The sequence below is a fragment of the Pteropus alecto genome, unplaced genomic scaffold (genome assembly GCF_000325575.1).
Source record: "Pteropus alecto unplaced genomic scaffold, ASM32557v1 scaffold45, whole genome shotgun sequence".
Classification (NCBI taxonomy): Eukaryota; Metazoa; Chordata; class Mammalia; order Chiroptera; family Pteropodidae; genus Pteropus; species Pteropus alecto.
In genome coordinates this window covers 19,422,420-19,449,988 of record NW_006442491.1, presented here as the reverse complement: position 1 = coordinate 19,449,988, position 27,569 = coordinate 19,422,420, and the positions used below count along the sequence as shown (strand labels likewise).

Here is a 27,569-nt window from a genome sequence, read left to right as displayed (position 1 = left end):
ATCGAGGTGGGAGAGGCTTGGCCCATGGGTAAATGGGGTGGAAGGAAATGGAGCTTGTGAACTGGAGCCCACTGGCCTGCTCAAGGCATTTTATGTTTGTTTTGAGGGGATTTTTTTTGTGGTAAAATATGAAAAACATCAAATTTGCATTTGAACCATTTTTAAGCATGCAATTCAGCAGCATTAAGTACATTAACAATGTTGTGCAACCAGCACCATTATTTCCAAAATACAGCAGGTCTTTGAATAAGGTCCGTGATTTTTTGTTCAATGTCATTTTCATTGTAACATTGATGAGAAAAAAATCGATTCCTGGTCCAGGCCACTGTCTGTGTGGATTTTGCACATTCTCCCCGTGTCTGTGGGTTTGCTCCAGCCAACTGGAATAAGTGGGTTGGAAAATATTTCTTTGGTTTTTATTAATATTTTTAAATGTATGTATAGCTCACATTTATTTCAGTGTTTAATATTAGAAGTGTTTGGGGTCTTTATTTAGAAGTTTGGTGATATTTTTGTGACCAGAAATATACCATAGGAACTTTTATTTCTATCAGTCTGTGGCAAAATTGGTTTCATTATGTTATTTCATTTAAGTAGTAGTTTCTAAGAAACCTATAGATGACTTAGAGTTTGTATCACTCTGAACAGAAACTCTGCATTTATTAATAATTCCCATCCCCTCTCCTCCCAGCCCCAGTAACCCCTAGTATATTTTCTGTCCCTATGAATGTGCCTATTCTAGATATTGCATATAAGCGGACTCATTCATTGTTTGTCCTGTTGTGTCTGGCATAATTCACTTAGCATAATGTTTTTCAAAGTTCACTCATATTGTCAGAATTTCATCTTTTTATGGCTGAATAATATTCCATTGCATGCATAAGACCACATTTTATTTATCCATTCATGTGACAAAGCTTTTCAAAATATAAACAATGAAGTCAGTCACCAATATTTAAAAATGTGGATATTTACATAATGCTGCAGATTTCCAGTTTCTTCTAAAAACTTGGGAATGCGTGGCCACATGAGGTCTGGGCTCCTGGTGCTTCACAGGTTCCATGTGCCCAGCCACTTCCGTTACCAGACTGGGGTGGTATATGAGCAGTGGGATGGGGAGCCAGCGCCTGAGGCTCCCTGGCTCGGCAACCCAAGTGCACAGCCTTGGGGCGAGGGCGTTGGCAGCTCAGGAGTCTAAGCTGCCACCCTGGGCTCCTGAGCTGGGAGCGCCTGCCCGTGCATCCTCACAATACCCGAGCCTCCTGCATGCTCGCACCTGGGGAAGCACAGGACAATAGGGCCCATACTCCTGGGAGAAAATCTGGTTAGGGAGTCAGTTGTTTGGGGTGCCGCATGGCTGTGGGCCTCATGTCCATGCTGAGCAGAGACAGCTCATAGTGTGCCAGGCATGGTGCCCATTGACCATCCTAGTAACCCCTTCTTCTAGAGGAGGAAAACAGGGCCCCCTAAGGTCAAGTGAGTGGCATGTGGGGGTGGTGCCAGGGTATGAAGTCACACCTGTAACATGGGCTAAGAATGGGCATCTGCCAGAGCTCATAGGCGTTCAGATGATTGGCTGGTATGGGTACCCATTTTTACCCTCTGACTCCCCAGCCTGGCAGAGGATCCTGAACCTCAGGTGTAGGGGTCTCTTAGGTACTAGGCCCTGCCCTGGTGGGAGGTACGTAGCTCTCAGGACTAACCCTGGGTCAGGTGAAGGAGGCATGAAGTATCCCCCGGCCAGATGGGCACCAGGTGGGGGGTCAGCACTGTACCTTCTTTCAAGGGACAGAGTCCCTTTCAAGGGAAGGAGTCTTGCTCTAAAGAAGCAGCTTTGAGCCAGGCCTTGAAGGTTGACATTTACTGAGATGGAAGCAACATAGCAGGCAGACAGCAGAGCCCGAGCAAAGGCCTGGAGATGTGAGATCCAGCAGTGGCCAGTATAGTGGGACCTGGGCCGTGGAGAGGCTGCAGAGGTCATGGGACTAAGAATACACGTGGCTGTACTCTATTCAGCAGGCTGTGGGGGACAGGAAGGTTATGAAGCAAGGCAGTGATGATTAGGCTGGTGCTGGAAAAGGGTTGGGTGGAGACACTTGTGAGGGGACTCTCAGGGTGTTGAAGAAGTTGGACAGGGTGGGTGGAGGGAAGGAGCAGGGTCTGCAAGTTGGAGGGTGGTTGGTGGCCTATTTACTTTCAGGTGTTTCAGTGATGTGAATCTGCTCCCCTAAGAGGGCTGGCACCTGATTGTCATCATTACTTTGTTTCCCAGCTGGGACAGGGCCAGCACATAGTAGGTGCTCAGTAAATATTACTGGGTATTTTGTTCATTACACAAATATCTAGATTGGTGCTGGAGATACTGCCAGAAGAAAACCAGACCCAACTGTGATGGAAGAAGGGATGGAAGGTGAGGCCCCAGAGGTAGCAGGACTGCAGGCCTGGGGACTCTGGAGGATAGCTGCGTGAGGGGGGAACGCGTGGGACGGCTTAAACAGAGCCTGGTGTTGCCCTGCAGAAGGATGGAGGGAACGGTGGCTGCCCGGAGAAGGTGGGCAGCCCGGCCCAGGAGACCTGCGGCAGCCGAGGGGGAAGGGGGGCCACTGAGCCTAGGCCTTTCCCATCCCCCTCTGCCCAGGGCCCCGGCTGCTTGATGGGCATCCTGGTCCCGCCCCCGGGCAGCCGGGACGCCAGCGATTGGTTGGGGCTCTAGAGCCGCTCGGTCGCCATGGGGACGCTCTGGAGGTGCGCGTGCCCAGTGCCCAGCACCAGGGACTAAATCTTCATAATCTGCTGGCTAGGAGAGTGGGGGTGGGGTCCAGCGCGACCCTGGCCTGGGGGAAGGGGCAGCCTAGGATGCCATCAGGGCTGTGGCCGCCCCTCCCCTACTGGCTCAGGGTACAGGTGCGGAGCTGCACGGGAACCACATGGTACTCACCTGACAGTGACCCAGGAGCTCAAGTCTGCCGTAGCCTTGGCCTCTGCCTTCTGATCTGATAAAGCAGGAGACTGGGGCTGGGTGAGGGAGAGGGGCCTGGAATTTATCTGAGAATGTCTAGCCCACTAGTTAAAAGTTTGTCCTCCCTGATCCCCTAGGCAATGCTATGCTCTCTGCAGCAGGGGGCGCCCTCCACAGAGCTTTGTTGGGCTGTCACCTTATGAAAACAAAGATGGCCCATTGAGGTGCTGGGGACGCGTACCCCAGACCCTCCAGCCCTGTCTCCAAGGTTACTTGGCCAGGCAGACAGCAGATCTGGGGAATGTGTGTCTGCGTCTAGGCTGCCAGGATTGGGCTGGGCCGACTTGCAGGAGGGAGTGGGTAACTGGCGGGCTTACAATGGAGCCATCCCTCCCTCCTCAGGCAAAGGAAGGAGAAATTTGAGGGCCTGCTGTGGAGAGGGGGTCCTATAGAGAGTGAGTGTGAAGAGGCAAGGTAGTGGTGAACTGGAGGAAGAGGGGGCTGCTGGCCAGGCCCCAAGCAGCCTCTGGGGTGTCCAAGGACCTCTGGAACGCATCAGGCCTTCACACGTGAGGTTGCATCCACTCCCAGGCCCTTGAAGCTTGGCCCCCAGTGAGCCTGGATGTGTGGCGGTCGTGGGTGTGCAATGCCGACCACCCACCCAGCATACTCCATGGCCGCTCTGCTCCAAATGGCCCGTTTGTGGCAGAGGGACCCTGCCCCCACCTCGGGCTGGGGCAAGGCTAACCTCTTGGAGCCTATAAGGGAGACAGCAGTGCTAAACTCCTGCCCAGGGATGCTCGTGAGGACAACACAGGACAAGCCCTCCCTGTGGCTGCCGTGGCCACGATACCCCGGGGTGGGAGGTCTCGGAGGAGAGGAGGTGCTGGGGCAGGGCCTCACAGCCTGGCTTGTTTCAGATGACTCCTCCTCTGAGAGTGGCAGCGGCAATGGCTCCTCCACCCTGAACCCGTCCACATCAAGTAGCACACAGGGTGACCCCGCTTTCCCCGAGATGAATGGCAATGGCGCTGTGGCCCCCATGGACTTCACCGCCACCACTGAGGATCAGCCCATCAACCTGTGTGATAAGCTCCCACCAAGCACGGCACTCGGCACACCTTCCTACCCCTCCGACGGCTGCGGCACGGATGGACTGCGGAGCCGCGTCAAGTACGGGGTGAAGAGCACCCCTGAGGTGTGTGGGGCTGCGGGCTTCGGGCCCACCTGAGCTGTGAGGGTGTCCAAGGCTGAAATGAAACTGTGTGCCCGGGGTTGATGCCAAGTCAGGGTGGTGGCCATGGCTGCTATGCCGTCGTTTCCCGGGGGAGGCTCTGGAACGGAAGGCCATTGTGTGTGACCTCAGCAAGGCCCCCACTTCTGTGAGCCCGCATCCCCACATCTACAGAGTGGGGTTGCTGGCCCCTGCCTTCGAGGAGAGTGATATGTGATCTGTCCCTCTCCACACCCAGGATAGAGTCTGTTGTGAAGAACAGCAAGTGGCCACATCCATCACAGAGGTCCAAGGCTGAATATTTCCAGGCTGCTCTGCAGGCCCGTCCTCCATTTTACAGATGATGCAGAAAAAGGGGGAGGCCTTTATTTGTGGCCCGAGGGCTGTAGATGTGTGAAACTCGATAAACCAGGCTGATGGGGGTGGGGAGGGGGAGGGTGGGCAGAGCAGTTGTCCCCACTATCTGGCATTCCCCCCTGCTTTCTGGAGCCTCCTCTCACACTTCTGCAAGCTGCCTCCAGGCCACTAAAGTCTCCTACAGTGGTGCAGTGCAGCGCTGTGCCAGTGAGCTCGCTTGCATTTTCTCCTGCCAGGGCTTGGGGCCCGAGGTGCCTTCTTGGAGCCCTCCATACCTGGGCTCCAGCCATGTGCTCTGCACAGGTTTCTTCTCCTCCCTTCGCCTGTTTTCTCTTCAGCAGCGAGATGACGTCTCAGAAAGTTCTGTACAAATGGCTGAGTGTTTAGTTGTCACTGTGTGTCTGAAGCTTAGGCCGTGGAGCAGGTACTGGCCAGAGCAGGTACTGGGCCCTCTTCAGCAGGGCCCAAAGGACAGGCATAGTTGCTGTCCACAGTGAGCAAAGAGCTGGAGAGAGTTTGCCACCATCGTCTCAGTGAGATGGGAACATGAATGCCACCAACAGCGGGTATCTTATAGTTTGTCTCCTCTGACCCTGGCAGAGGACTGGCGAAGAAGCAGCTTGGGAATGTGACTTGCACAGGACGTCTTCTGACTCTCCATGCTAAGCCTGGCATGAGCCAGCTGGAGGCCAGAGGACCTGGGTATTCCTGTCTCTTTTAAAGTCTGTGCATAGATCAAGAGATGGGCCAGGGACCCTAGGGAGGCCAACCCCTGTGGGCATGGTCACAGGGAGGCCTGGTGGTAGCATCTGCTTCGGGCCTGGGCGCCAGTGTCCATCTTCCCTTTGTCAGCAAGAGCTGTGATCCCCTCCTGGGCCACCATGTGGCCACATCACAGGGTCTGACGTGCAGCTGTTTGTTTCCTGGACTCAAACTACCTGCTAAATGCCCACCTCCTTGAGGGCAGGTACCATGTTCCCAGGACACTGCTAGTCAGGATCTCAATGAGTGAAGTCAGGACTCACCAAAGACACAGACTTTCTTAAAGGCAGATGACACTGACCCTCACAGAGCCATTTCAGGGCAGGGACCCCGATGGGGGTGGGGTGGTAGTAGAGGGCTGGGTCCCCTCTCTGCTGTAAGATGGAGTGAATGGCTGTTGGGCTACACCTGGTTCTCTGTGCCCCCTTCTATACACATACTCCACATTGGGGTTCACGGTGTCCTCCTGGGGATGGTGGCAGACAGGAAAACCCCAGCTCGGGAGCTTTGGGAACGCTCTTTGCCTAATGGACTTGTCGCCTTGGCTGGTTCCCTCTCCCAGCCCATCTGTTCCTCTTTCCCAACAGACACCACACTTGCTGCTTTTGTGACAGCTCGGTTGTCAACTCAGGGTTGCAGCCCCTTGGGGATCAGGGAGGAGAACCCCAAAGCCAGAACAGATCTTGGCACAACCAGAAGCAGCCGGCTGGTGGGGGAAACCCTTTCTGCGTCTGCCTTTCCCTGGCAGGATGTGGCAGGTCCTGGTGTGAGCAAAACCACTAGCACCCTTCAGTGTCTCCAGGGCACGTGGCCCCTGCGTGTGCTGTTGTAGGCAGTCCTCCCTACAGCCACCCAGGGAAGGGGTGGTAGCATTGCTGTCCCCATTCCACAGATGAAGGGAGTGGGGAAGAGAAGGTGACTTGCTTGGGGCCTCGCAGCTGTGGCTCATGTGGCAGCTGGGTATACTTGCCATCCCAGTTCTCAAGCTCACCGTGGCCTGTCAGAAACTACAAGAGGGCCTGGCCTCATCCCTACCCCTCGCCCTCTCTCAGTCCCCGCCTTACAGCTCGGGGAGCTACGATTCCATCAAGACCGAAGTCAGCGGCTGCCCTGAAGACCTGACTGTGGGCCGGGCTCCCACAGCAGATGACGACGACGACGACCACGATGACCACGAGGACAATGACAAGATGAACGATTCTGAGGGCATGGACCCTGAGCGCTTAAAGGCCTTCAACGTGAGCGCCAGCAAGGGACGGGTGGGGTGGGGGCGGCAGCCAGGACCAGCCCTTTCCACAGCCCGTCTCTCCCACAGATGTTTGTGCGTCTCTTTGTGGACGAGAACCTAGACCGCATGGTGCCCATCTCCAAGCAGCCCAAGGAGAAGATCCAGGCCATCATTGAGTCCTGCAGCCGGCAGTTCCCCGAGTTCCAGGAGCGGGCCCGCAAGCGCATTCGCACGTACCTCAAATCCTGCCGGCGCATGAAGAAGAACGGCATGGAGATGGTGAGCCCCACCTCCTAGCCCAGCCCTTCCCTCTGCATTGCCACTGACCTCCAGCCATACTCTGGAGTACTGCACATCCCTCTGGACACTTGACCCATAACCCTCCCAATGCCCCAGAAGCAGGAACCACGGTCCCTGCTGCACAGAGGAGGGACCTGAGATCCGGAAAGATGGCACAGCTCTACAGATAAGGGAGCCAGAGTCTGAGCCCCAGCCCTGTACCACCCGCCTCTAGGGGAGGGCTCTCCGTGCAAGCCCAACACCGCTCTGTCCCCATTGTGCCTCCAGACCAGACCCACGCCTCCTCACCTGACCTCGGCTATGGCAGAAAACATCCTGGCAGCTGCCTGCGAGAGCGAGACGAGAAAAGCCGCCAAAAGGATGCGCCTGGAGATGTACCAGTCCTCGCAGGTACCGCTCACGGCCGGCCGCTGTCACGGGCTTGCTTCCAGGTGGACATAAGTCATTCCAGAGACCCTGGAGCCCAGTGCAGAGGGGCTAGGGAGAGCGGTCCGCCGAGGGTGGCAGAGCGGCCACGGAGGCAGCGGTGATGGGGTGGGACGGGGAGGAGCCCAGTCTCCAAGGCCCTGCAGACCCAGGAAGGGTGTGTGGACGCTCGCTTGAGCCCAAGGGCCCTGGGAGTATTTTCAGCGGGGCAGGAACACATCAAATCTGCCCCATAGACAGGGGAGGCCATGGGTGAGGTGACCAGGGAGAGGGAGTAGAGTCCTACAGGTCATAGCACTGGGTCCCAGGAATTCTGGGGCTGCAGCCCCTCATCCACCACTATCCAGGGACAGTGGTTGGGGCTTGCCGCCCCTTTGGTTCCCCAGCACCTCCCTCTCCCCTGCAGGACGAGCCCATAGCCCTGGACAAGCAACACTCTCGGGACGCCGCAGCCATCACCCACTCCACCTACTCACTGCCAGCCTCTTCCTACTCCCAGGACCCCGTGTATGTCAATGGCGGCCTCAACTACAGTTACCGTGGTTACGGGGCCTTGGGCAGCAACCTGCAGCCCCCTGCCTCCCTGCAAACAGGAAATCACAGTAACGGTGAGTGCGGGAGACCCAGGTCCTCTGGCTCCCTGACCAGCACCCAGCCGGTCTACACTACAGCCTTAGGAAGCGGGCAAAGCGACTCATTCGTGGCACAAGGACCCTCCCCATGTCATAATCTTTAGGCAGTCAGATTGGAAAGCAAGGAAAACTTGAGCTGATTAAAACAGCTTGCTCTCTCACCGAGGAGGTGTACTTTGTTCGTTGCACTGCTGGGCCTCTCTCTGGTTCCACTCCCCTTTAAGGCCACACTGTGAGCACTGAGTTCTAGCCAAGGCTCTGTTCTTTACCTGAGTCAAATCCTCTCCACATCCCCATTTTACCAACGCTGACCAAGGCTCAGTGAGATGGTGACAGAGCCAAGATTTGTCCCAGGCCTGGCTGGGCTGCCGAGCAGCTCCAGGCAGGTCGCCTGCCTCCCTCAGCTCAGGACCTCATTTGTGAGATAAAGGTTCTTTCACTCGGTGCTCCTTATAACTCTTCCCAGGTGACTCTGATGCCAACAGGACACAGACCAGTATTGGAGAAACAACCCCTGAAGAGATAACAAACCTCCCTGTGGAGTTAGGTGCTGCTCTGAGCGGGGACCTCAGGACCGTTCACACTGAGGCCAGGGTGGGGGAGGGTGCGGTAGCGGGTGAGTGGTTCTCACTGGAGGGGAGCAGCCTAGTGGCCTCAGAGAACTGGCAGAGATGGCTGGAGAGATCTCAGGGCCTTTTGGACCAGGCACTTGGATTTTCCATATGCAGTGGATACACTGATAGGTTTTAAGCAAAGGAGACTGTGAATTGTGCTGTCTGCCCTTGTGATGAGATTTGAATGGGAAGGGCTGGAGGCAGAAGCAGTGTGCTTTGGGGATCAAAGGCAAGGTGGAGAGGAAGAGCTGAGGGTGACACCAACCTGATGCTTGAAGAGTAGGTTGCAGAGCTGAGGGTGACACCAACCTGATGCTTGAAGAGAAGAGTAGGTTGGAGGAAGGTGCTGCCCGTAGGCCAGAGAACCTTGGTTCTAGGTCTTAGCTGAACATGCCTGAGAATTTCTCTCAAGCCCTTGGCTGCAGGAGACCCCTCAGTATTCCCGAACAGCAGCGAGGGAGGGGGCTGGTCCCTATCCAGGACAGAAAGCCCGGGCACCCTCTATTCATCCCCCCTCCCCCACCGGGAAGTATGTGCAGGTCCCTGGAAGATTCCTGCCCAGGCTTAACTTCTCATCCCTTCCTAATGCCTCTTAACCTAAAATAAGAGGCTGCCTGGCCCTAATCCCCGAGACTGAGGCCAGAGTGGCTGGCCGCGGCGAGGGATAGAATGGCAGTCCCAGACAGGCTGCTTTCCTCCCAGAAAAAAGAGCCATCTGACAGCCCTGCTGAGTGGGGACCCTGTAAGTGTGTGTCTGAAGACAGGTCCCAGGGCAGGGAGGTTAGAACCCCCCATTATACGTGGGGAGTCTGGGGCCCAGTCCTTCCTAGGCAGCAAACGATGATGATAAGGTTCCGGCTGGCGCCACGCGGCATGGCCCATCTCAGGGCTGCAGGCTGTCGGGGCTGCTCTGGCCTCTCAAGGGTGCTGGGCCTGCTGCATTCCCCACCCTGGTCACACCTGCCACAGAGGCTTCAGGGAAGGCCACTGGCTCTGCCCCTCCCGGAGCCTTGGTCTCCCCATCTGTGAGCACCCTGCTTCCTTAGAGGTGGGTGGTGAGGTCACTGAGGCAGAGGACTGCTCATTTACCTCCTCGCCTTGGGCAGCGTGTCCTGTGGACACTGGGCTTGAGTCCAGCAGCTGGAGGAAAGTGACAGCTGTGTGGCTGCAGGGGTCCCACTGCCCTCCCCAGCCAGCAGCCCTCTAAATGATCGTTCGGTCAGTTTGGAACCTGGCTTGGGCAGCCATACTAGCGGCTCAGTTACTCACTTTGTTCATTAGGTTGTCATCTGGAGATGCAAAGCAGCTTAGATTGAATTGGGTTCTGCCTGTCTTGCCTGGGATGCTGGGCAGCTCCTGCTGCTCCGTCCCCTCCAGCAACCACCTGGCAACTTGAGCAGCATTCTGTAACTGGAGCCCGAGGGAGAGTGGCTCCAGATCAGATTGGCTGCAGGAAATAGGGCCATCCTCCTTTCTGGGCTGTAGCTAGAGAGAAGGACAGCTCTGAGCACACAGGGGTGAAGAGGACAAAACTTGGGGGTGGAGGGAGGGGAGAGGGGAAGCCCAGGACCAGCTCACCACCTGTGGCAGGCAGCTCCGGCCTTTGTCTGCCATCCCCAAGCATCATCTGGAGGGGACTGGGAGCCATCCCAGTGGGGACCAACACCCCACCTCCCCTCCAGGAGCCAGCAGAGGCCCCCCCTGTTCCCAACCTGTCTCATTTGTCCACCAACATGGGAGTCAGTCACCTGCTTGACGACTGTTCCCAGCAAACCACAGCCCCACTCCTCCCTCCTCTGTTTCACTTTAACAGACTTACGTGTTCCCTTGACCCTCAATGTCAAGGTTGTTCCTTAGTGAGCCAGTTCCTAGGACCTCCTCACTGACGTCCATGTTCTCTAGAGAGGAAATTGCCCCATGTGACAAACTGTCCCCTCTTATACTCCAACTTCCTTCCCTGGTTTCCTTTTTAGTAGCAGTCGAGTTTCCATAATTTCTCTTAAGCTGTTACTTCCCATCCTTATGTCTACAATGACAAGAGCTTGTTCATCTCGCTTTGTAGCAGCATAAAAACTGCCACTGTAGATGCAATAATGAGTGAAACCACTATCAGAACCTACAGGGTAGTGGGGAGATGCCTGATAACCAAGAACAGCCTCACACACCATGTAAGATAACGTCTGCATACGGGCGGTGGGGGCAGGGGACGGGGACTGACCTAGCTGGGTCAGAGAAGGCCTCCCAAAGGAAGCTCCAGCTGCCACAGCCCAGGACCCTCACTTCTTGGCTGTTTTCTTGCTGAACACCTTGAAGGAATGCTTTTCAAATTCCAGGCACTTCCATGTCTCCTGAGAGCCCATTCAGAAAGCCAGACAACGGGTCTGGAAGGCCCTCCCCAGTGTGGGCCTCTGCAGGCTGAGAAGCCCCAGCTGCGCAAAGGGTTTCACAGGCACAGCTCGGCTCCACGGCAGCCTCCTCACGTTGCAGATGAGGGACTGAGGCTGAGAAGTTAGAGAATGGCCTGTGGAGTGGCAGAGCAGGACTTGAGTCCAAGCTGGCCTGGTTCCAAAACCGGCGGCCCACCCTACAGAGCTGCAGGGAAAAGCAGAGGGCAGATAGGGCCTAGGGGACCCCTCAACATACACCCCTAATATGTTTCAGAAGACTTCAGGCTTCCTTTTTACTGCTACTGTCCAAGAGTAAAGGGGAGGCGCTTTCTCCATGCAGCACCTCTGGGTCTTGTCCTGACCATTCTGGTCCCCATACACCCACCCCACTCTCTCCTGTCCCAGCAGCAGTGACCTTCGCCTAGCTTGGGCACAAAAAATCTCCTCAAAGTAAGGAGAATTTGAGGTGCCACAGCTCCTCAGAGACAGGTTTAACGCTCCCAGCCCTTCCTGTGGGCTGTGGTCACAGTCTGGCTGGTCTGACCCCGCCTCTCTCCCACAGCCAAGAAGGCCAGCTGGCCTTTCTTCTCTCCAGCTGGACAGAAGCCTCTTCCTTGTCTGACCACATGCAGGTGTTTCTTTTCCTGGTCTTCTGTGGCTCCACTCAGCTCTGCACACTTGTCCCTCAGGGATCAGGCCCCTGCCTGTCTATCTGCAGCATCTCCAACGCCACCTCTGCTGACAGCTGGGCTGTTGGGGGAGGATCACACACATACCCGTACTGCCACCAGACATGCCGACTGCCTTCCTTCCTCTGGGGTATTGTCAGTTTCCTGGTTGAAGGTCTGCTTATCACGTTGGAAAGAGTAAGGGAAGTTCCTTTGCCTTGAGGCCTCCTCCTCACCTGGAGACCTGAGCCAGGCTGCATGCTTGCTGCGGGGGGCACCATCTACCTGACGGTCCTTAGAAAGAAGCAAAGGTGTGATTGGTGCCGGGGAGCCTTGTTCCCTGACACCAACGCCCTTGTTGCATGCCACCCTGCCCCGAATGGAGAACCACATGCATACATTCGCCATGTGATCTCTGGCAAACCTGTCAACCAACCACCGGGCCTTGGCTCCTTCCTCCTGTCACACAGCCATGACAGGTCTCCTTCCTTGTGGGATCACCATGAGGGTTAACGAAGTAACAGAGAACCCTGTGTCTCATCGGCTGGTACCAGGCCCCATTCCCGCTAGGCATTAGGGGTACAACCCTCAAGACCGGACCAAGGCCTCGGGCCCAGGTGCCTGACCCATAGCAGACTCCCAGGACAATATAAAGGACGATGGCACCTCCCAGGTGCCAGCCAAGGTGTCTGCTCCCCCTCACCCTGCCTTTCCCTTTCCACAGGGCCCACGGACCTCAGCATGAAAGGCGGGGCCTCCACCACCTCCACCACACCCACCCCCACGCCCTCCAGCAACAGCACCAGCAGGACCATGCCCACCGCCCAGCTCAGCCCCACAGAGATCAGTGCTGTGCGGCAGCTCATCGCCGGCTACCGAGAGTCTGCTGCCTTCCTGCTGCGCTCGGCAGACGAACTGGAAAACCTCATTTTACAGCAGAACTGACCCCCAGCGGCACCTGGAGTGCACTACCCTAGGGAAGGAGGCTGCCCTGGACCCGGCTTCCTGCCTCACCAATTGGTACATTTTGTTTTTTGAAAGAGGTGGGATCCAAAAAAGCTGTTTCTAGCCACACTCCAAGCACCTGAGACTTTGGGCACAAGGACACTTTTTTTTTTTGAAATCTCACCACACGGGTGCTCTGACCTGCTTGGAAGAGGCCGATGGGGCAGCTTTGGAAGGGCTGGGGCTCCCCTTACAAGGCGCTGGGGCCACAGCTCTATTTAGAATCATCTTCGTGGACCCTGATATTAGAATCCCACCCCCAGATAATTACCTTTCAAGTCTTAGGTGAGCAGAATTGCATATTTATTGAGAAAAACAAAGTGGACCCTTTCTTCCTCTCCCCTTAGTAATTTATTTTTCTGAAAATGGATTCTTTTGTGTTTGTACAGATTGCCAGTCTGTGTCTGTCTGATCAGAAGGATGTCTCCCTGTGACCTAACATTCCATATCACTACACTGGCACGGGCGGGGTCCAGCAGGGTGGGGCTGTGGTGGGGCGGGCGCCAGGCCGGCTGTCCCTCTGAGTGCCCAGCACCGCCAAGCAGGAGGACCTCACCCATACCCACTGCAAAACAAAGACAAATACTCACGGCTCCCCCCACCCTCACCCCATTCCACAGAAGCCCCAGTCACAGCCACCTGTACTCTACCTCACACTCCAGCGGGGGCTTTTTCCAGGATGTGCCCTGAGCCTGTTCTGAATGGCTGTCTCCCAACTCCCCCCACACTGTGTCTGCCGGGGAGTTAAGTCCAGATGGGTGGCAGAAGCTGGAGCCCAGAGAGGGCCCCGGCCCTCCCAGCAGCTAGACAGGACCGAGCACTGGGAGACGGCAGCCAGTCAGTAGGGTCCTTGCCCTCACCCTGCCCCCAGGGAGCCAGGTTGAACATTTCGCACAGACCCAGGGCCCTCGGACACCTGCTAGGAAAGGCCCATTTCTTCAGGGTGAGCCCCTGGGTGGACTGCAGCTCCCATCCCTGGCTCCCATGGTTGAAATAAAGGGATCATCAACAGAAGTGGAGAAGCCACTTGGGTTCTCCTAGGGCTACCCCTTCTTCTGAAGGGAATCAGTCCTAGAAGAAATCCAAAATTCCTGGAGTGTGAAAAGGGGCAAAGAAAAGGCTGGCCTGGTTTCCTTCCTCTCAATAGGCACTTCCTCTTGCTCAGTGCAATACCTACCAGTGCTGCTAAAACCAGGGATTCGCCCAGACCTCAGAAGGCCCATGGGGCCTCTCCGTGCAACACTCCGTAGCCATGACAGCAGCCCTCTGCTGCCCGCCCCTGCCCAGAGCTGGCAGAAGCCCTCTGTTGCCTTTCCTCCCTCAGAGCAAAGAGGCCCCAGGGGAGCCGGGGCCGAGCGGACCCTATGATGGCCACAGAGAGCCACTAGACCCCAGAACAGGCACCCCTTCCCAAACCAGCTTCTCTGCAGCCAACTGCCTCCTGGCACTGTGGCAGACCACCCTCAGGAGGGGTGGGGATGGGGCTCCAGCATGGGTGCCCCACCCTGCCTGGAATCCAGAAACTCTGAAAGGTAGGGTGCCCTACCCTTTGCTTACTTCCAGCCCCTAGAGGTTAGGGATGGTCTTTTCTCTCTCAAGTGGCCTCCAACACCCCACCCCAACACCACCTCTGCCTTCCAACTGACCCATCCCCAGGCCTCCGGTCAGGGCCAGGACACCCAAGACTCCCTCTTAGCACAGCACAAACTCCAGTGCCCAAGGCCTCTCTCACACCCCGGCCATCCACACACCCAGCCCCCACCTGCTCAGTACACTCCCTGACGTTTGAATTTGTGTAAATATTTATTTTTGTGTGTGAACAATATTACAAAGTAATCAGTAGATCTTTCGCAAAATGTTACCCCAGGCAATTTGTGAAAATCTTAATGTTGAAAACTGGCAGAGACAATCGCCGCCTTAGAATTCTTGCTATCAATTGCTTAACATGTCATTTCTCCTCCCAGAGGCAGTAACCAAGCCAGGCACGAACGGTTTGCTTTTCTTGACAGGGGAAAGATTCGGGAAGGGGCTCCCGCCACCACCACACAAGGGATTAGATTTAAAGATCAATGTAAGCTACAGTTTGAAGTCGTGTTTTTCTGAGTTCAGGCTGCCCGAACTGACCACCTTCAGCTGGCCTAGTACTGCGGTAAGAGCGGAGGCTCAATGCGTTTTAAAGGAAAGGAAAGCCAGTGGTACTTAGTCCACCACTGGGGCTTCCAGCGGCCCCTCCAGGACGGGATTGCATTGCGTTGACCCCACCTCTCGGGTGGGCTCCTTCCCAGTGAAGCTACACCGGAAGCCCTGGAGATGGCAGAATCAGGAGCAAGTTACTGTGTGGAAACAGGATTCCATTAGCTAGTTCAGTCAGGGAACTTGTTCTGTTTTGCTTTTGTTTTCAAAGATGCAGCTTCAACCCTGTCCCTCTCCTCCAGACTTGGCGAGCACCCAAGAAGCTGGTTCTGATGAACCTCACTCCTGCTGTCCCACCCTCACCCCAGGGACTGCCTTCTCCCAAAGCCCTGCCCCACAGCCATTTAAAATTCTTATGGAGGGAGGGCCTCGGGGCACAAATGAGTCATTTGGGATCTCAAGCTAAAAAGGTAAAGCAAGAGTAGAACACACCAATTCCAGAGTCTTTGCAGGGGGGAAATCCCACAAGAAGGGCGCAATCAGGAGAATGGGGATTGGTCTTAGTGAGATCATCTGGTAGAGCAGAAATAATGTGATACATCTGAAATTCATTTGCCCTCACCACTCCTACAAACAGTGTACACCCAAGGACAGCATGGAGGGGGCGGACAGGCAGGGGCTAGGAGGGCTTCAGAGGATTTCAGACAGGTTGAACCCAGCCATCCCTATTCCCAAGGGCCACTTACGACTCCAGGGGTGGTTATAGGATTAACTACCAGTTCATCTTCAAAATGCTGCTTTGAACTCAGAGGGTTGATACTTTTCATTTGTAATTTTTTGTAAAACTTTTTACAAGATAGTAAAGTATTTCACCAGAATACCAGTTTCAATCCGTCCATGGTCTGATTTTTATATAATTTAGTGGTGCTTTAGAAACTTTGTTTTCGTTGTTTCTGAGCTATATAGCTCAATCCTTTTTCGCCTGTATCTACCTAAGACCAATGTGAACCTTTGTATTTTTGCTCCTAATTTTGGACTCAGTGAAAGTGTACTGTTTACATGTACAGATGCCCCAGCCCCTGTGTGTTCTGCAAGACTCGCTCATGAGGAGGAAGGTGCACCTCACTAAGCTCATCTGCTTAGCAAAGCCACAAAACAAAAACCTCTCTCGCTTTTTACCTGTTTCCACCTAAAAACAAAAACTAAAAACCTACACCACAGAGAACTCAGATTTGCTGAAAAACACTTTTCAAAGCTCAGACAAATCTCCATGCGGCAGATGGCCCATATGTGTCTATCATGTGGTCCATTTAGAAGCAGGGGTCAGAACAGAGACCTCCTGTGGCCGCTAGTGGGGGACTGTGCGGACTTTTCCTATGAAAAGTGAAGGCGGGACTTCACTGCAGAGCTGTGGATGGTTTTCTCAGCAGCCTGGGAATAAGAAGGTCAAGATGACGTGACCTTCAGGATCAAGCCAACCAGGACTTAGGGACAACCCAAGGGGTCATCAGTCCTCTGGCATAATTCGGACATGTTTTAAAAGAGCGCAAGTTCCCTCTGAGACAAGATTTTAAGACTCTCCAGTGCAGGCGGCACAAGCATTTCTTCAGGGTTCCACTGGAGGCTGGAGGCACCTTGTGCATAAGGCATCAGCTCCGGGGGGAAGGGGGAATTGGGGGCTCCAGATGGTAAGCATATGGCACTTAAGGCAAACAGTGGATGGCACCAACTTTTAAAGGTGACTCTTTATTACTTAATCAGTGGCTTCACCTCTAAATTATATTTTTACAGATATGCACCTATGCAACTTAACGTGGCTCTTCTAAGCAGGTGAGGACTTCCTCCTCAATGCTCTATACAAATTCTTTGTGTTCTATATAGTGAGTTTTTCCAGTAAATGTGGCTTAATATTTTAATTCTTAGACTGTGTCTTCTCTATGTGATGCAACTAAATTCTGTTTTGTTTGTGGAATGACTAGCACAGGCCAACTCCCTCTCCCCTCACTTAACAAAAGACCAATGAGCTGTTAATCGAGCTGTTATCTCCATGGTATTACTTGCTAAATGCACTGATTTCATAAGTATGTGGAATCCTTTTTCTTTTGAATCTGTATATCATATATAAGACTGAATCTACTTAATAAACACTGAATAACAAACCGAATACTTTTTGCCCGCTGTGTCCTCTCAACAGCAGCACCCCCAGCTAGACCTCTTCCTTCCAAATCTAGTTTGGCACTGAAATACCTTTCTACGAGTAGATTCCGCCATTTCCTAGCCCAAAATCCAGCACACAGAAGGTCCTCGGTAAATTTTCTTGAACAAGTGAAAGTGTCACGTCCTGCAGCACCTAGCCCATTAGAAAGAGAAAGAAACGAACCTTCACTGATGCTCGCCAAGTGCCAAATGCAGGCGGCACCATGTTGAAACCTGTCACCTTCCCAGGGAGGTGTCCTCGCCCCCACTAAAGGATGAGTTAGCAGGGGCACACTGGGGGCACACCTTCCTAAACTCAGCCAGTGACCAAGCAAGGTCTTAAGTGTCGTTGTTTCCCTGTAGACCTCGTTGCCCTCCCACTCCCCTCACCCCACTGCTCAGCTCTTCAACTGATAAAAACCAAACTCACCTAACGATCCCCAAGTGTTGGCTTGGAAAACTGAGGAAACACCATCCCTGGTCCTGAACCGCCACTACTCAACATTCCACATGACTCAAAACCCTGGATTCCACCTTGAAGGAAACAAAAGGGCTGCTTTTTCCAAAGATGTTTGTTTGTACACAGACTTTTTTTCATCCTATATATGTCATTTAGGTTAAACTTCAAAAAAAAAAACTTGCAGGAATATGAGTAGGGGACAAACTTCATTGTCGTAAGTCTAAAAACAATTCTGACCATGTTGAGTTAAAAGCATAAACATAAGTTTTACTGTTAAAAATTATGCATGTGTGTCTGTGTATATATACACACACAACTATATAGCAAGCGGTTTTCAAAACATTTACTTTTTGTCAATGGCAGAAGAATCTTTTTAAAATAGAAATTCTGTACAGTTGCCAAATATATAAAAGGATAGGGGCCAATAGTTTGAAGCCACTGTACCCAGGGTGTACACACTGAGGCTAAGATTCAGTACAAAGTACCAAGTACAAAGTAGTAGATGGCACCTCAGCACGCCATCTATTCACACACATGTGGGGACGGACCATGGGCGGGCAGCAATTCTCTAGTAATACCATGAAAACGCTTGTCCTACTGAAACTACCATTGCTGAGAACTGCCAAGGGAACATAAACCCCCACAACCCGGGACAACATATCCAGAACCCAGACCCACTGCATGCAGATCACACTGGCCGACCAGGAAAGCACTTACCTGTAGACAAAGCGCCACAGCTCCACAGGAAAACTGGGATGCGGGGCAAAATTGCTGGAGGACAGAGAAGCGCTGCTTGGTCCCCCATCTGGCTTCTTTAAATGGAGCTCCAGGCCACTGCTAACAGTGTAAAGGACCCCACATGGGAATGCCCTTAGAACAGGCAACCCTCACTTCACTCAGTGAGCAAAAGGGGAGAACATGCACAGCACCACATTTTTAAAGTAATTTAAAATGCACCATGGAAGTTTAGTAGTTACAGGAAATCTAAGAATCCTTTGCAAAGTCCTCTCTCCCCAACTTGGTCTTTTGTATAAACCCAGACTTCATTAGGTTTATTATCGGTCCGGGAGTTCTTAAATGAGGGGCCCAAGCTGCCAAAAGGAGCTTGCGCGCCCTCTGAAATAGTATGCACAACTCCGCGTGTACGTGCATTTCTTGGGGGAGAGGGTCCAGCCTTTCCATCGGGCTCTCAAAGGAGCCCATGTTCCCAGAAAGGCTAAGAGCCACTGCACTGACAGCTGTCTTTTTGTTACTCTTCTTTTCCTCATAGAGCTTCCATCTGCATCTTCTGGTAGAGATGTTCATCCCAGGCTTTCAAACTGATGCACAGAGACAGGAAAAGCATAGGACACTGTCGATGTTTGGTTACAACTATTAACCTCCAAGGTCACAAAATGCACCCTTTCACTTTAAAGGGCACCCACAGGAGGGCAAGACAAGCCTGTGCCACCTCCCCTCAGGGCACAGAGCAGGCAGATGCTTGGTCCCTCGAGGTCCCTGAAGTAGAAAGGCTACTCTATTAAGCACACACACATACCCACATACCACACTCAAGCAGGGTCTGACTTCCTCAAGCCTCAAGGGCAGGTTGGACTTAAATAAAAACAAGTGAACACCTCACCAGGCCAGTAAGATGATATTCTTTTCATACTCAGAAAAATTGTTTCCTCATCCACTGGATCTTGAGTAAAATGTCTCCCACAGTCTTTAAACTCAGGACTGTGTATTCAACAACTGTAGTGTGAGACCACACCACCGGTCAACACAGGACAGCAGGCCCACATCTCCACAGTTCCCTTCTGGGCTGAAGGTCAGCAGGTGCCAGAAGCTGTACAGATTTCTACTATAAGTTCATGCAGTGATTGGTGCAAGCTAACAGTCTGGAGTACTAACAACTTTATAAAGTAGGAACTACTATCCCCATTCAGAGATGGAAAAGTTGGCAGAGAGGCTAGGTAACTGCCCCAACCACAGTGCTGGCAGGTCAGCGGGGCCTGCACTCTAACCCACTACGCAATTCCGCCTCCCTGACGAGATGCGACTCTGGATCCTAATGCATTCTAAGCTTCTGCAGACAAAAGTGAAGAGATTCTGTGACAAGAAGGTACAAGTACACATCTTCACCAGCAGGCGGCTGCCCAGTCACCACAGAGCCCCCTAACCATAACTTCTCCAATTGCATGTTTTCAAACAGCAGCACTGCAAAACTGCAGCTTGAACTGCCCCAAAGAGGTTCCACTGTGTGGCGTACTTGCTCTAAATCACAGGAAACAAATTAATGGGTACACATTTCAGTTCATCTTTACTTTCCATCTTTTTACTTTTGCTGTTTACACAGTTTCTCACAAGCACAAAATCATGTATGTAAGCACTCCAGGTAAGTCTGACTTTAACTGAGAAGTTGGCCCCTGAGGGCTGTCTTCCACTCAGCCTCACGCGAGCTTCAGACCCCATCTTGCGCCAGCACCTCCCTCACTGCTGCCACTGCGCAAAGCACTCATGTTTATGGCTTTTAAAGGTCAGACCTGTTCACCCTCCCCATAGATCACCAGCCATTAGGAAACTCCTTAGTTTCCTAATGGACAACCTTAGTCTCAGTGAGGCAATTGGGATGAGCATCCTCATCACTTTCATTAGATTCCTGCTTCCAGTGCTTACGGTAGGAAAGTTTGCCAAGTCACGCAGTCTACAGACCAGTGAAACTGACAAGTCATGCCTTTAGGATTCACCTCATAAGAGCTCCTTACACAACATGAGCTCCAGAGCCAAGGTGAGTAAGCTGACGTTTGCTCCTTTTATGCAGCTTCTGCACTCCAGCCTGACCTCCTTTCCCACCCCAGATGGGCAGCCACAGAAGATGACTGAGACCACAGTGCAGGTTGTACAGGTTTATTTTTCCAATACCACAAGAGACATACAAGAGCAGTGCTTTCCCTGTGCAGCCCCATGGACCGGACCAGTTTCAAACTGTACCCTAGAGTGGCCCCAAAAGGTCACAGCACAAGGAAGAAGAGGATCAAACACGCTTGGGCCTCTGTTCCCTGTCTTTGGTAAACAGACTCTTGAAGTTGACAACTTGGACTTGACCCATACTGCATTTAAACTGCCACCACATCATTGCCAACTTCTCACTCATGCTTTAGATGACAAAGATGCCACACTGGATTAAATGAGGGTGGGGGATGGGAGAAGAAGAGAAGTTTCAGATGAAATGAGACCTGCTGAAAGTCATATCAATTTTATACTTCACACAGAAGCACTCACACAGGGAGACCAAAGATAAAAACAGGGATCCTCAACTCTGCAACAAGTCAAGGTACAAGAAATAAGGCAGGAAGCAGGGTATGAGGAAAGACAACTATGGAGACATCTATTTGTCAGAAATGTGTTGGGAGGCAGGCAGTAGGCCTGGCTGTTTTATCCCCAACCCGCTGTCAAAAGTATGTCAAAAGGAGAGCATGGTCCCAGGTATTGCTAACAGGTGGGGTGGCCCTGGAGCCAGGTCTGGAAGGCCCAGCTGGGGCTGCCCAGGGCACTCACCCTTGAATTCAGAAGCACTTAACACTGGTGGTGTTGATTTGTCACATATGGCACCAAACAGCTACTGAAGGTTGGAGAAGAGATGTGAGGAGCGAGATGCATTTGCTCAGTAGCGTGCGGACAGGCAGGCTGACAATGGCTCTTCGGGCTGCAGCAGGTCCACTGGGTGACCTGTGACAGGGCACCAGGCCAACCTGGTGTATCGCCAAGTCAATCACTCCACCCTCAGGTCAGGCAGCACAGCATGCAGTGGCTCTGACACAGGTGTAAAGAAGTCAATTATACCACTTTAATGCAATGATGCCCAAGACGTAAAGTAAGGGAGAGACGTTCATGTTCTCTGTACAATACATCCATTTACAGAATCAGCCAGTACTGTGTACAACATATAAATACATGATAAAACATTAGAGGTGCATAGAGCATACTTACAGAAGCCAAAAATTTCACTTTATACATCCAAGGGTAGAGTTAAAAATATAAAAATAAGAAAACACACACAGTTTTAAAATGTAAAATGATTTTCACATACACATGTGCGTGGAGATGCCCACTCCCGTAGAGTCCAAAGTGGCAGGGAAGGTGTCAGGCAGAGGCATTCACCTGCCAATCATCTGGATGTCACACTTACAAGGTCTACAGATGGCATTTTAAGAAGACAACCGTATGCCCGACCCCATTGTCCAAGCAGATGTATTCAAGGTTCCAAAAGCTCCTGTGGAACAGTGGATTGTATGGACACAGCAAAGTCCCAAATTTGCTTCAGTAACAGAACCAAAGGTCAAACTGGCATCTGAATGAACTGTGACCCTAAGGTCAGCAGGTGTTTGAGCCCCCTGGTGGGCACTGCTGGGAGTTACATTAACCCTGTGCTGGTTCTTCCCCAACCATCAATCAGCTCCCCAGATGGAGTAGCAGAAGAAAAGATGGCAGGGAGGGGGCAGTGGAAGACTGACATTTCTACTCAGTTTGGGTAGGTTAGTTCTCTTGAAGAACACGACCTTCTTTCTTCAGTTTCAAGTCCCTCTGGGTGTCAGGCAGGCTCCCCACACACCAGACTGCATGAGAGCTGGGGCTGGCCAGTCAGGCTTAGGCAGCCCAACAAGCTGCCCTTCAAGAAACCCCTCCAGCAAGACTGGAAGGTTGGTAAGTGACACAGGGCCTTTAGCACTATAAATTTTAGGAAGAGGCAAGAATGCTCCTGCCTAGAAAGTCTTATATCAATGATATTCTGTATACAGATTTAAGATCAATCATTATCAAAATACACACACTAAATATACAACTTTTCCCATGGCCATAATTTATTATCTCACCACAAGGCACAATACACAGAGCTTTGAGGGTCCAATACAGTCATCGTGACAAAATGCACCACAGCCCTGGCACATGATCATGGCTTTCAGGCTGCAAGCACACTGGAGCGAGATGCTTTCCACTGTGCTGCTGTCGGTGAACATTTGCAAGGAAAGTGATGCACTGTGGCTCGCACCAAAATTTGCTTTGTGGCTCAGCTGCACCACACTTCCAGCAAGGCCTTTGGGAAAGGTGGGGGAGCTGGAGGAATAATTAAAGCTGGTGGAACTTAGTTGGAGTTTGGAAAGCTTCCCGTAAAATGCCTGTTTGATGTTGAGTTGGGAGGAGATAGAGGAAGGCTCCAGAGGCTGACTGAGCCCTTTCCCAGGCTCTCGGGGCAATTTCCAGAAGGGCAGGTCAAGGACAAAGGGCATCGCCTGCAGGTGATCCACCAGCTCCCGAGGACCAAGTCCAGCTGCATTTCTGTTCTCTGCATTCATCTTGAGGGGGACCCCCACAAAACTCTTCTCACTCTTGATGCTGCCAACAGAGGCAGGAGGTGGCTTTGGAGCCCAGTCTTCCCTGGCAGTCTGTACCCCACCAGACACAGAGTTTTTAGTTGCCCCCAACTTTCTACTGGGAAAACCAGGAGGGGCGTCAGCAGGTAGCGGCATTGGCTCCACAGGCCTGGGGCACGGAAGGGCTGCAGCCTCATTTATAGAGCCAAAGAGCTTCTTCCCTTGGCCTCCAGCACTGTCCTGACCACCCAAGGGCCGACCGGTCTGACTGGGACCCAAGGAGACCACATTTGGAGATAAGAAACAAGGGGCTCTCGAGGTAGTGTGATTTCCTGGGCTTTTGTCTGGGGCAGCATTTGAATTACTGCCCTGAGACAAGTTACCGGCTTCTTTCTGTTCTTCAAAATTAAAGGGAGAGAACTGCTCTTTGGAATCCACTTCTGCTTTCCTAGAGACAGTTGTCGAATTTGTCACCGGATATAAGGAATCTAAACTTGGGACTGTCTTGGAAATCTTTTGGGGCGTTCCAGGAGCCTGGATGACCTCCAGCCTGGCAAGACCAGAGCTGGCTTCACGGCTGTCGTGTAGAAGAGGCTCCTTTGAAGCTCTTAAAGAACCGGGGCTATTCCTGTCAACCGCGCAGCTGCTCTCCCTAGGATCGTGCAGCGATCCCATCCCCTGCTCTTTCACAAGTGGGAGCCGTGGGGATTTGGGTTTGCTGTCACTAAGGGCTGGAGGAAGAACCTTCTCCAGGGGCAAGTTGCCCTGCAGCAACTGCATCACAAGTGGGTTAGTGGCCTCCACTGAGGACCCAGGCCGGCCCAGGGGCATGGGCCTCGGCTGGTACTCAGTACTGGCCAGCAGCAGGGAGTCTGGGATCTTCGGGGGTATCGCACAGACACGAGATACCCAGCTCTGAGAAGCAACCATCCTGTCTGTCCTTGTAACCGGACTCGGGTCACCATTCACCTTGCAGAGTGAGGCAGAGCCGCTCCGATTGTGTTTCTCCTCCTTGTCCACCGAGGACCTCTTCATCACTGTGGCTTCGCTAGGGGCAGCCTCACTGCTGTCCTCTGAGAGGTGGCCTTCAAAGTCAGAGGCTGTGTCTGTGGACTCACTGTGAGGACTCGGTGCTTTGGAGTCTCCACTGATTTTCAGCTTTTCAACTTCGACCTGTTTGTAGTCACCACCACCACTGTCAACACACTCCTGAGATGGCACTGTCCAGAGTGAAGGACAGTTGTCAGGGAAATGAAGACCCTCTTCAGCTGTCAACCCCTCAGGCAACGTAGGAATAAGGGGAGCAGCCTCCTCCCATTCTTCTCCAACCTTGGGCTCACGAGATGGGACATTCTCTCTGGAGTCTGATTCGGGCTGTCCTACCGTGTCGTTCGACAGGCCAGGCATCCAAGGAACAGCACCACTGGAGATGAGAGCCTCGGCCTTCAAGTCTTCTTGTCTAGTAGCACTTTCCCTCGTGGGTGGGCATGAGTCACCAAGTCCTAATTCGTCATCAAATTGTCTATCCTGTAGGCAACTGACCAATGATGACTCAGGGGTGGAACTGGGGGTCACATTCACAGGATCCTTCATGGTCAGATTACTGTCACTATCCAAAGCCTGGCCAGTTTCTTCTTCTAATACAACATTCCCCACTAGAGACTGAATAAGACCATTCTCTGGGGGAAGAGTGGGTTCTTGCTCCTCATTATCCTTTTCCCAAGAAGTGGGACTAGACTCATATTCAGTTCTAACACTAGGATGCGATGTAGGCTGCTCAACTACACTCTCAGGTGCTGGGGTTTTGGAGGACACTGGGGGCAAAGCCTGGCATGGCTGGTCCCCAGTGGGAACAACTGGGAGCTGGGAGGCATCTTCCAGCCCACTTGTGAGAATGTCTGGCACTCTTTGCAGGGGGCAGCGGTCCTCCTCTCTGAGAGAAGCCAGGTCCTCTCTCCTGGCTCTGGGTGTGGCAGTTCCAGCCTGAGTGTGCTCCCCATTTAGAGGATGAGGCGGCAGTAGTTGTGTTCGCTGTAGATCTGACGCGCACTCTCCAAGGGTGCTCGGGGCTCCCCTGGGCTCAGGGTGGCCACAGGTCTCACCACCATCACCAATGCTGCCGCCTCTGCCACCTCCCTCATCGGTGGCCCTGCCGTCACCTCCACCCGGGCCACCCCCCCCTCCGATGGCAGTGGTGGCCGCCTCTCGATGGCAGTGGTGGCCTCTCGCCCCTCGGACCTGCAGAGCACGGGCTTTAATGTCTGCAAGTGTCCTGGCGCTAGTCCAGGCCCGGCAGGAGGGCTCCGTGATGGGGACGATGCGGGGGCATATCTGGTAAGTGGGCTGACCTTTAACCACCCAGGGTGGTTTGATACGTGAAAGTTGAATCTGCAAGAGAAGAATAAGAAAACAGTTTTTAATTGACTGTGTGTTTTGACCTAAGCACTGTAAAGCTAAATTGGGATTCTTCTAGCTTAGGGGCCACGGCCTACAGAACCAAACCATTTTCTTTAAAAATGAAACAGTTATGGTAAAATGGCTGTCCATGATACCACACCATTCCGAGAAGGCTCTGTTCAAGGGCCATTACATGCCACATTTCTAAATTTAATTTCTGGTGGGACTGTGCGAGTCACTACACAGAGAATCTAGTACCACATAATAAAAGATCTGAAAGCCCCACAGGGTTCTGACCTCTAGACATAACTTCAGAGTGAACAAACATGCAAGGCAGGAAAGAACCTCATCCCTTTAATCACCAAGTTGTCGCAGGAATGGCTCTCTTGTGAAGGGCTCTACGCACCCACATAATCGACACAAGGGCCCTGCAAAGGGGCTCCACAAAGGGGCTCCTGGCCATCAAGGGGAATCTGGCCCCTAGGCAGCTAGGAATCAAATAGTTTCGTACCCGGATGGGCGGGACTTTGGGCTCCTCTTTGGTGGGCTGTGGCTTTTCGGTGTGAACACTTTCAATTGTGTTACGAAAGGACTGACGATCTTCAAGCCGGGGCTTCTTTTCGGGAAAGGATGCAGAGGCCGCCTGCTCAAAGGACTTTCTCTTCTGATCCTTGGGTTCCTGATCCACAGTTTCCTGAGGCAAGGTGGGAATTCTGTCTGGAGACTCACAGGCCCGTGCCAGGTCATCCGGATTGGTCTGGATCCGAGAAGCCCCAGTTTCCGCTGAGAAATCGGGACCCTTGGGGTCTGGCGCTGCAGAGGATGTGTCGGACAGGTGGGGACTGCCCGCCTCGGCTGAGTCGGACTTAGCCTCCCTATGCTGGTAGTGGGGGGTGTCTGGTGTCGCAGACTGTGTGTCCTTAGCATTCCCTCCTTGTTCTGGCTCCTGTTTTTTGTACAGATTCCTTCTGGCTCTGGTCCGGAGATCTGGCCGAGAGCGTTTCTTGAAATGCCCATCTCGCTGCCGGGTGGCCGGACCACGCTGTGGCCGTGCTGACTCTCCTGGGACACGCAAGTCACTCTTGATTTCGGCCTCCTCCTTGACAACATTCTGCTGCAACAACTCTTCTCTGGTCAAACCCAATCTGCAAACCAAACTCACACCATCAGTTATAATAACAGGGCAGAGATAACATGTCTATTTTATTTTTATGAATGACACATACCCAGATGTCAGATGTCTCAGAACCAAATAAATCTGCAATGGGGCATAACAATAACCTAGGAAAACCCTTGGCAGCTTCCCTGTGCATAGCGTTAAGCTAAATGAGCCAAGTCACTGCAAACTCCACATTCTCATCCAACACAGACATATATATGATTTTGAAACATCTGCCTCTATCCCCCAAAAGCCCAGACCAGCACTCACAGCAACCAAGTGCCTTACTTCTGTCCATAGTAGTCTTCAAAGAACTTTTCTTTCCACTGTTCTACCTTCTTTTCCTTCTCCATTTCTTGTCGTATCCTGACTTGCATCTCATGAGTGAATTCACCTAGAGAGAAATAAAACTTTTTGAGTACATGCATTCAGAATACTCATGCCTGTCTTACGGAAAGCCGCATCTTGCAGTTCTACCTTATTAGTTTTCAAAATCCATGTGGACTTTGGTGAGGTCAGAGGCCTTTTTTTAACCCTATCTTCATGCTGGCTTGCCTCCTCTAGGATTTCTTACATCATGCTCTTACTCAGGAGAGAACTAACATGTCTGTTATAAGGGAAATTTACTCTTCCCCAGGGTGATTAGTCATTCAATAGCAAGCAACACATTGTTCAAAAAATCAAAATAAAAAACAAACAAAAGAACCATTCTTATTTCCTGTACAGAAAAAAGTTAAGTTGGCAGGTCTGACTGCTTATGCTTAGAATGGCTTACAAGGCTGGCCCTTGGCTGACATTTGGGAACCTGTACTTCAGGAGGGTTCCCACCTCCCCAACCCCAACTGATATGAATGGCTCACTGTGCCTAAACTGTTTCTGTAAACGAGATGGTTTATGGCAAGCACCTACTTTCCTTTGAGGAATCTGGAATTTGGGTATGTGCCAGGCAGAGACATGCAACATGATCAGATTCCAATAAAAACCCTGAGTACCAAGTCTTTAACTGACTTGCCTGGTAGACTACATTTCATCTGTGTTGTCACAACTCATTGCTGGGGGGAACTGAGTGCATCCTGTGTGACTCCACTGAAAGAGGACCTTGGAAGCCTGTACCTGGTTTCCCTGGATTTCATCCCAAATGTTTTTTCCCTTTGCTGATTCTGCTCTGTATTCTTTCACTATAATAAATTACAACCGTGAAGACGACTCCATGCTGAGTCCTGTGAGTCCTCCTAGCGAATCACTGAACCCAGAGGGAGTCTCGGGGACCTCCCAAAACACTCCCCTTGGAGTTTACC

General features: G+C 52.4%; 2 protein-coding genes across 5 annotated transcripts in view; one reads left to right on the top strand and one right to left on the bottom strand.

Annotated features, from left to right (window-relative positions):
- NOL4L (nucleolar protein 4 like) overlaps positions 1-16,869 on the top strand; it is a 76,085-nt gene extending 59,216 nt beyond the window's left edge. For 3 of the 4 annotated variants that reach the window (XM_025039978.1, XM_015597140.2, XM_015597141.2), the window contains 6 exons: positions 3,880-4,157; positions 6,365-6,550; positions 6,628-6,819; positions 7,108-7,230; positions 7,673-7,874; positions 12,292-16,869. In XM_025039978.1, the coding sequence (XP_024895746.1) occupies positions 3,880-4,157; positions 6,365-6,550; positions 6,628-6,819; positions 7,108-7,230; positions 7,673-7,874; positions 12,292-12,512 (1,202 nt within the window). In that variant the 3' untranslated portion in view covers positions 12,513-16,869. The remainder of the gene's footprint in view (positions 1-3,879; positions 4,158-6,364; positions 6,551-6,627; positions 6,820-7,107; positions 7,231-7,672; positions 7,875-12,291) is intronic. The other variant, XM_015597139.2, reaches the window with a different exon arrangement.
- Positions 16,870-20,234: 3,365 nt separating this feature from the next.
- Positions 20,235-27,569, bottom strand: part of ASXL1 (additional sex combs like 1, transcriptional regulator) — a 54,628-nt gene continuing 47,293 nt past the window's right edge. Inside the window, exons 10-12 of the mRNA XM_025039977.1 lie at positions 26,560-26,665; positions 25,624-26,257; positions 20,235-25,103 (exon numbers count right to left, since the gene is read on the bottom strand). Of these exons, the coding sequence (XP_024895745.1) occupies positions 22,209-25,103; positions 25,624-26,257; positions 26,560-26,665 (3,635 nt within the window). The 3' untranslated portion in view covers positions 20,235-22,208. The remainder of the gene's footprint in view (positions 25,104-25,623; positions 26,258-26,559; positions 26,666-27,569) is intronic.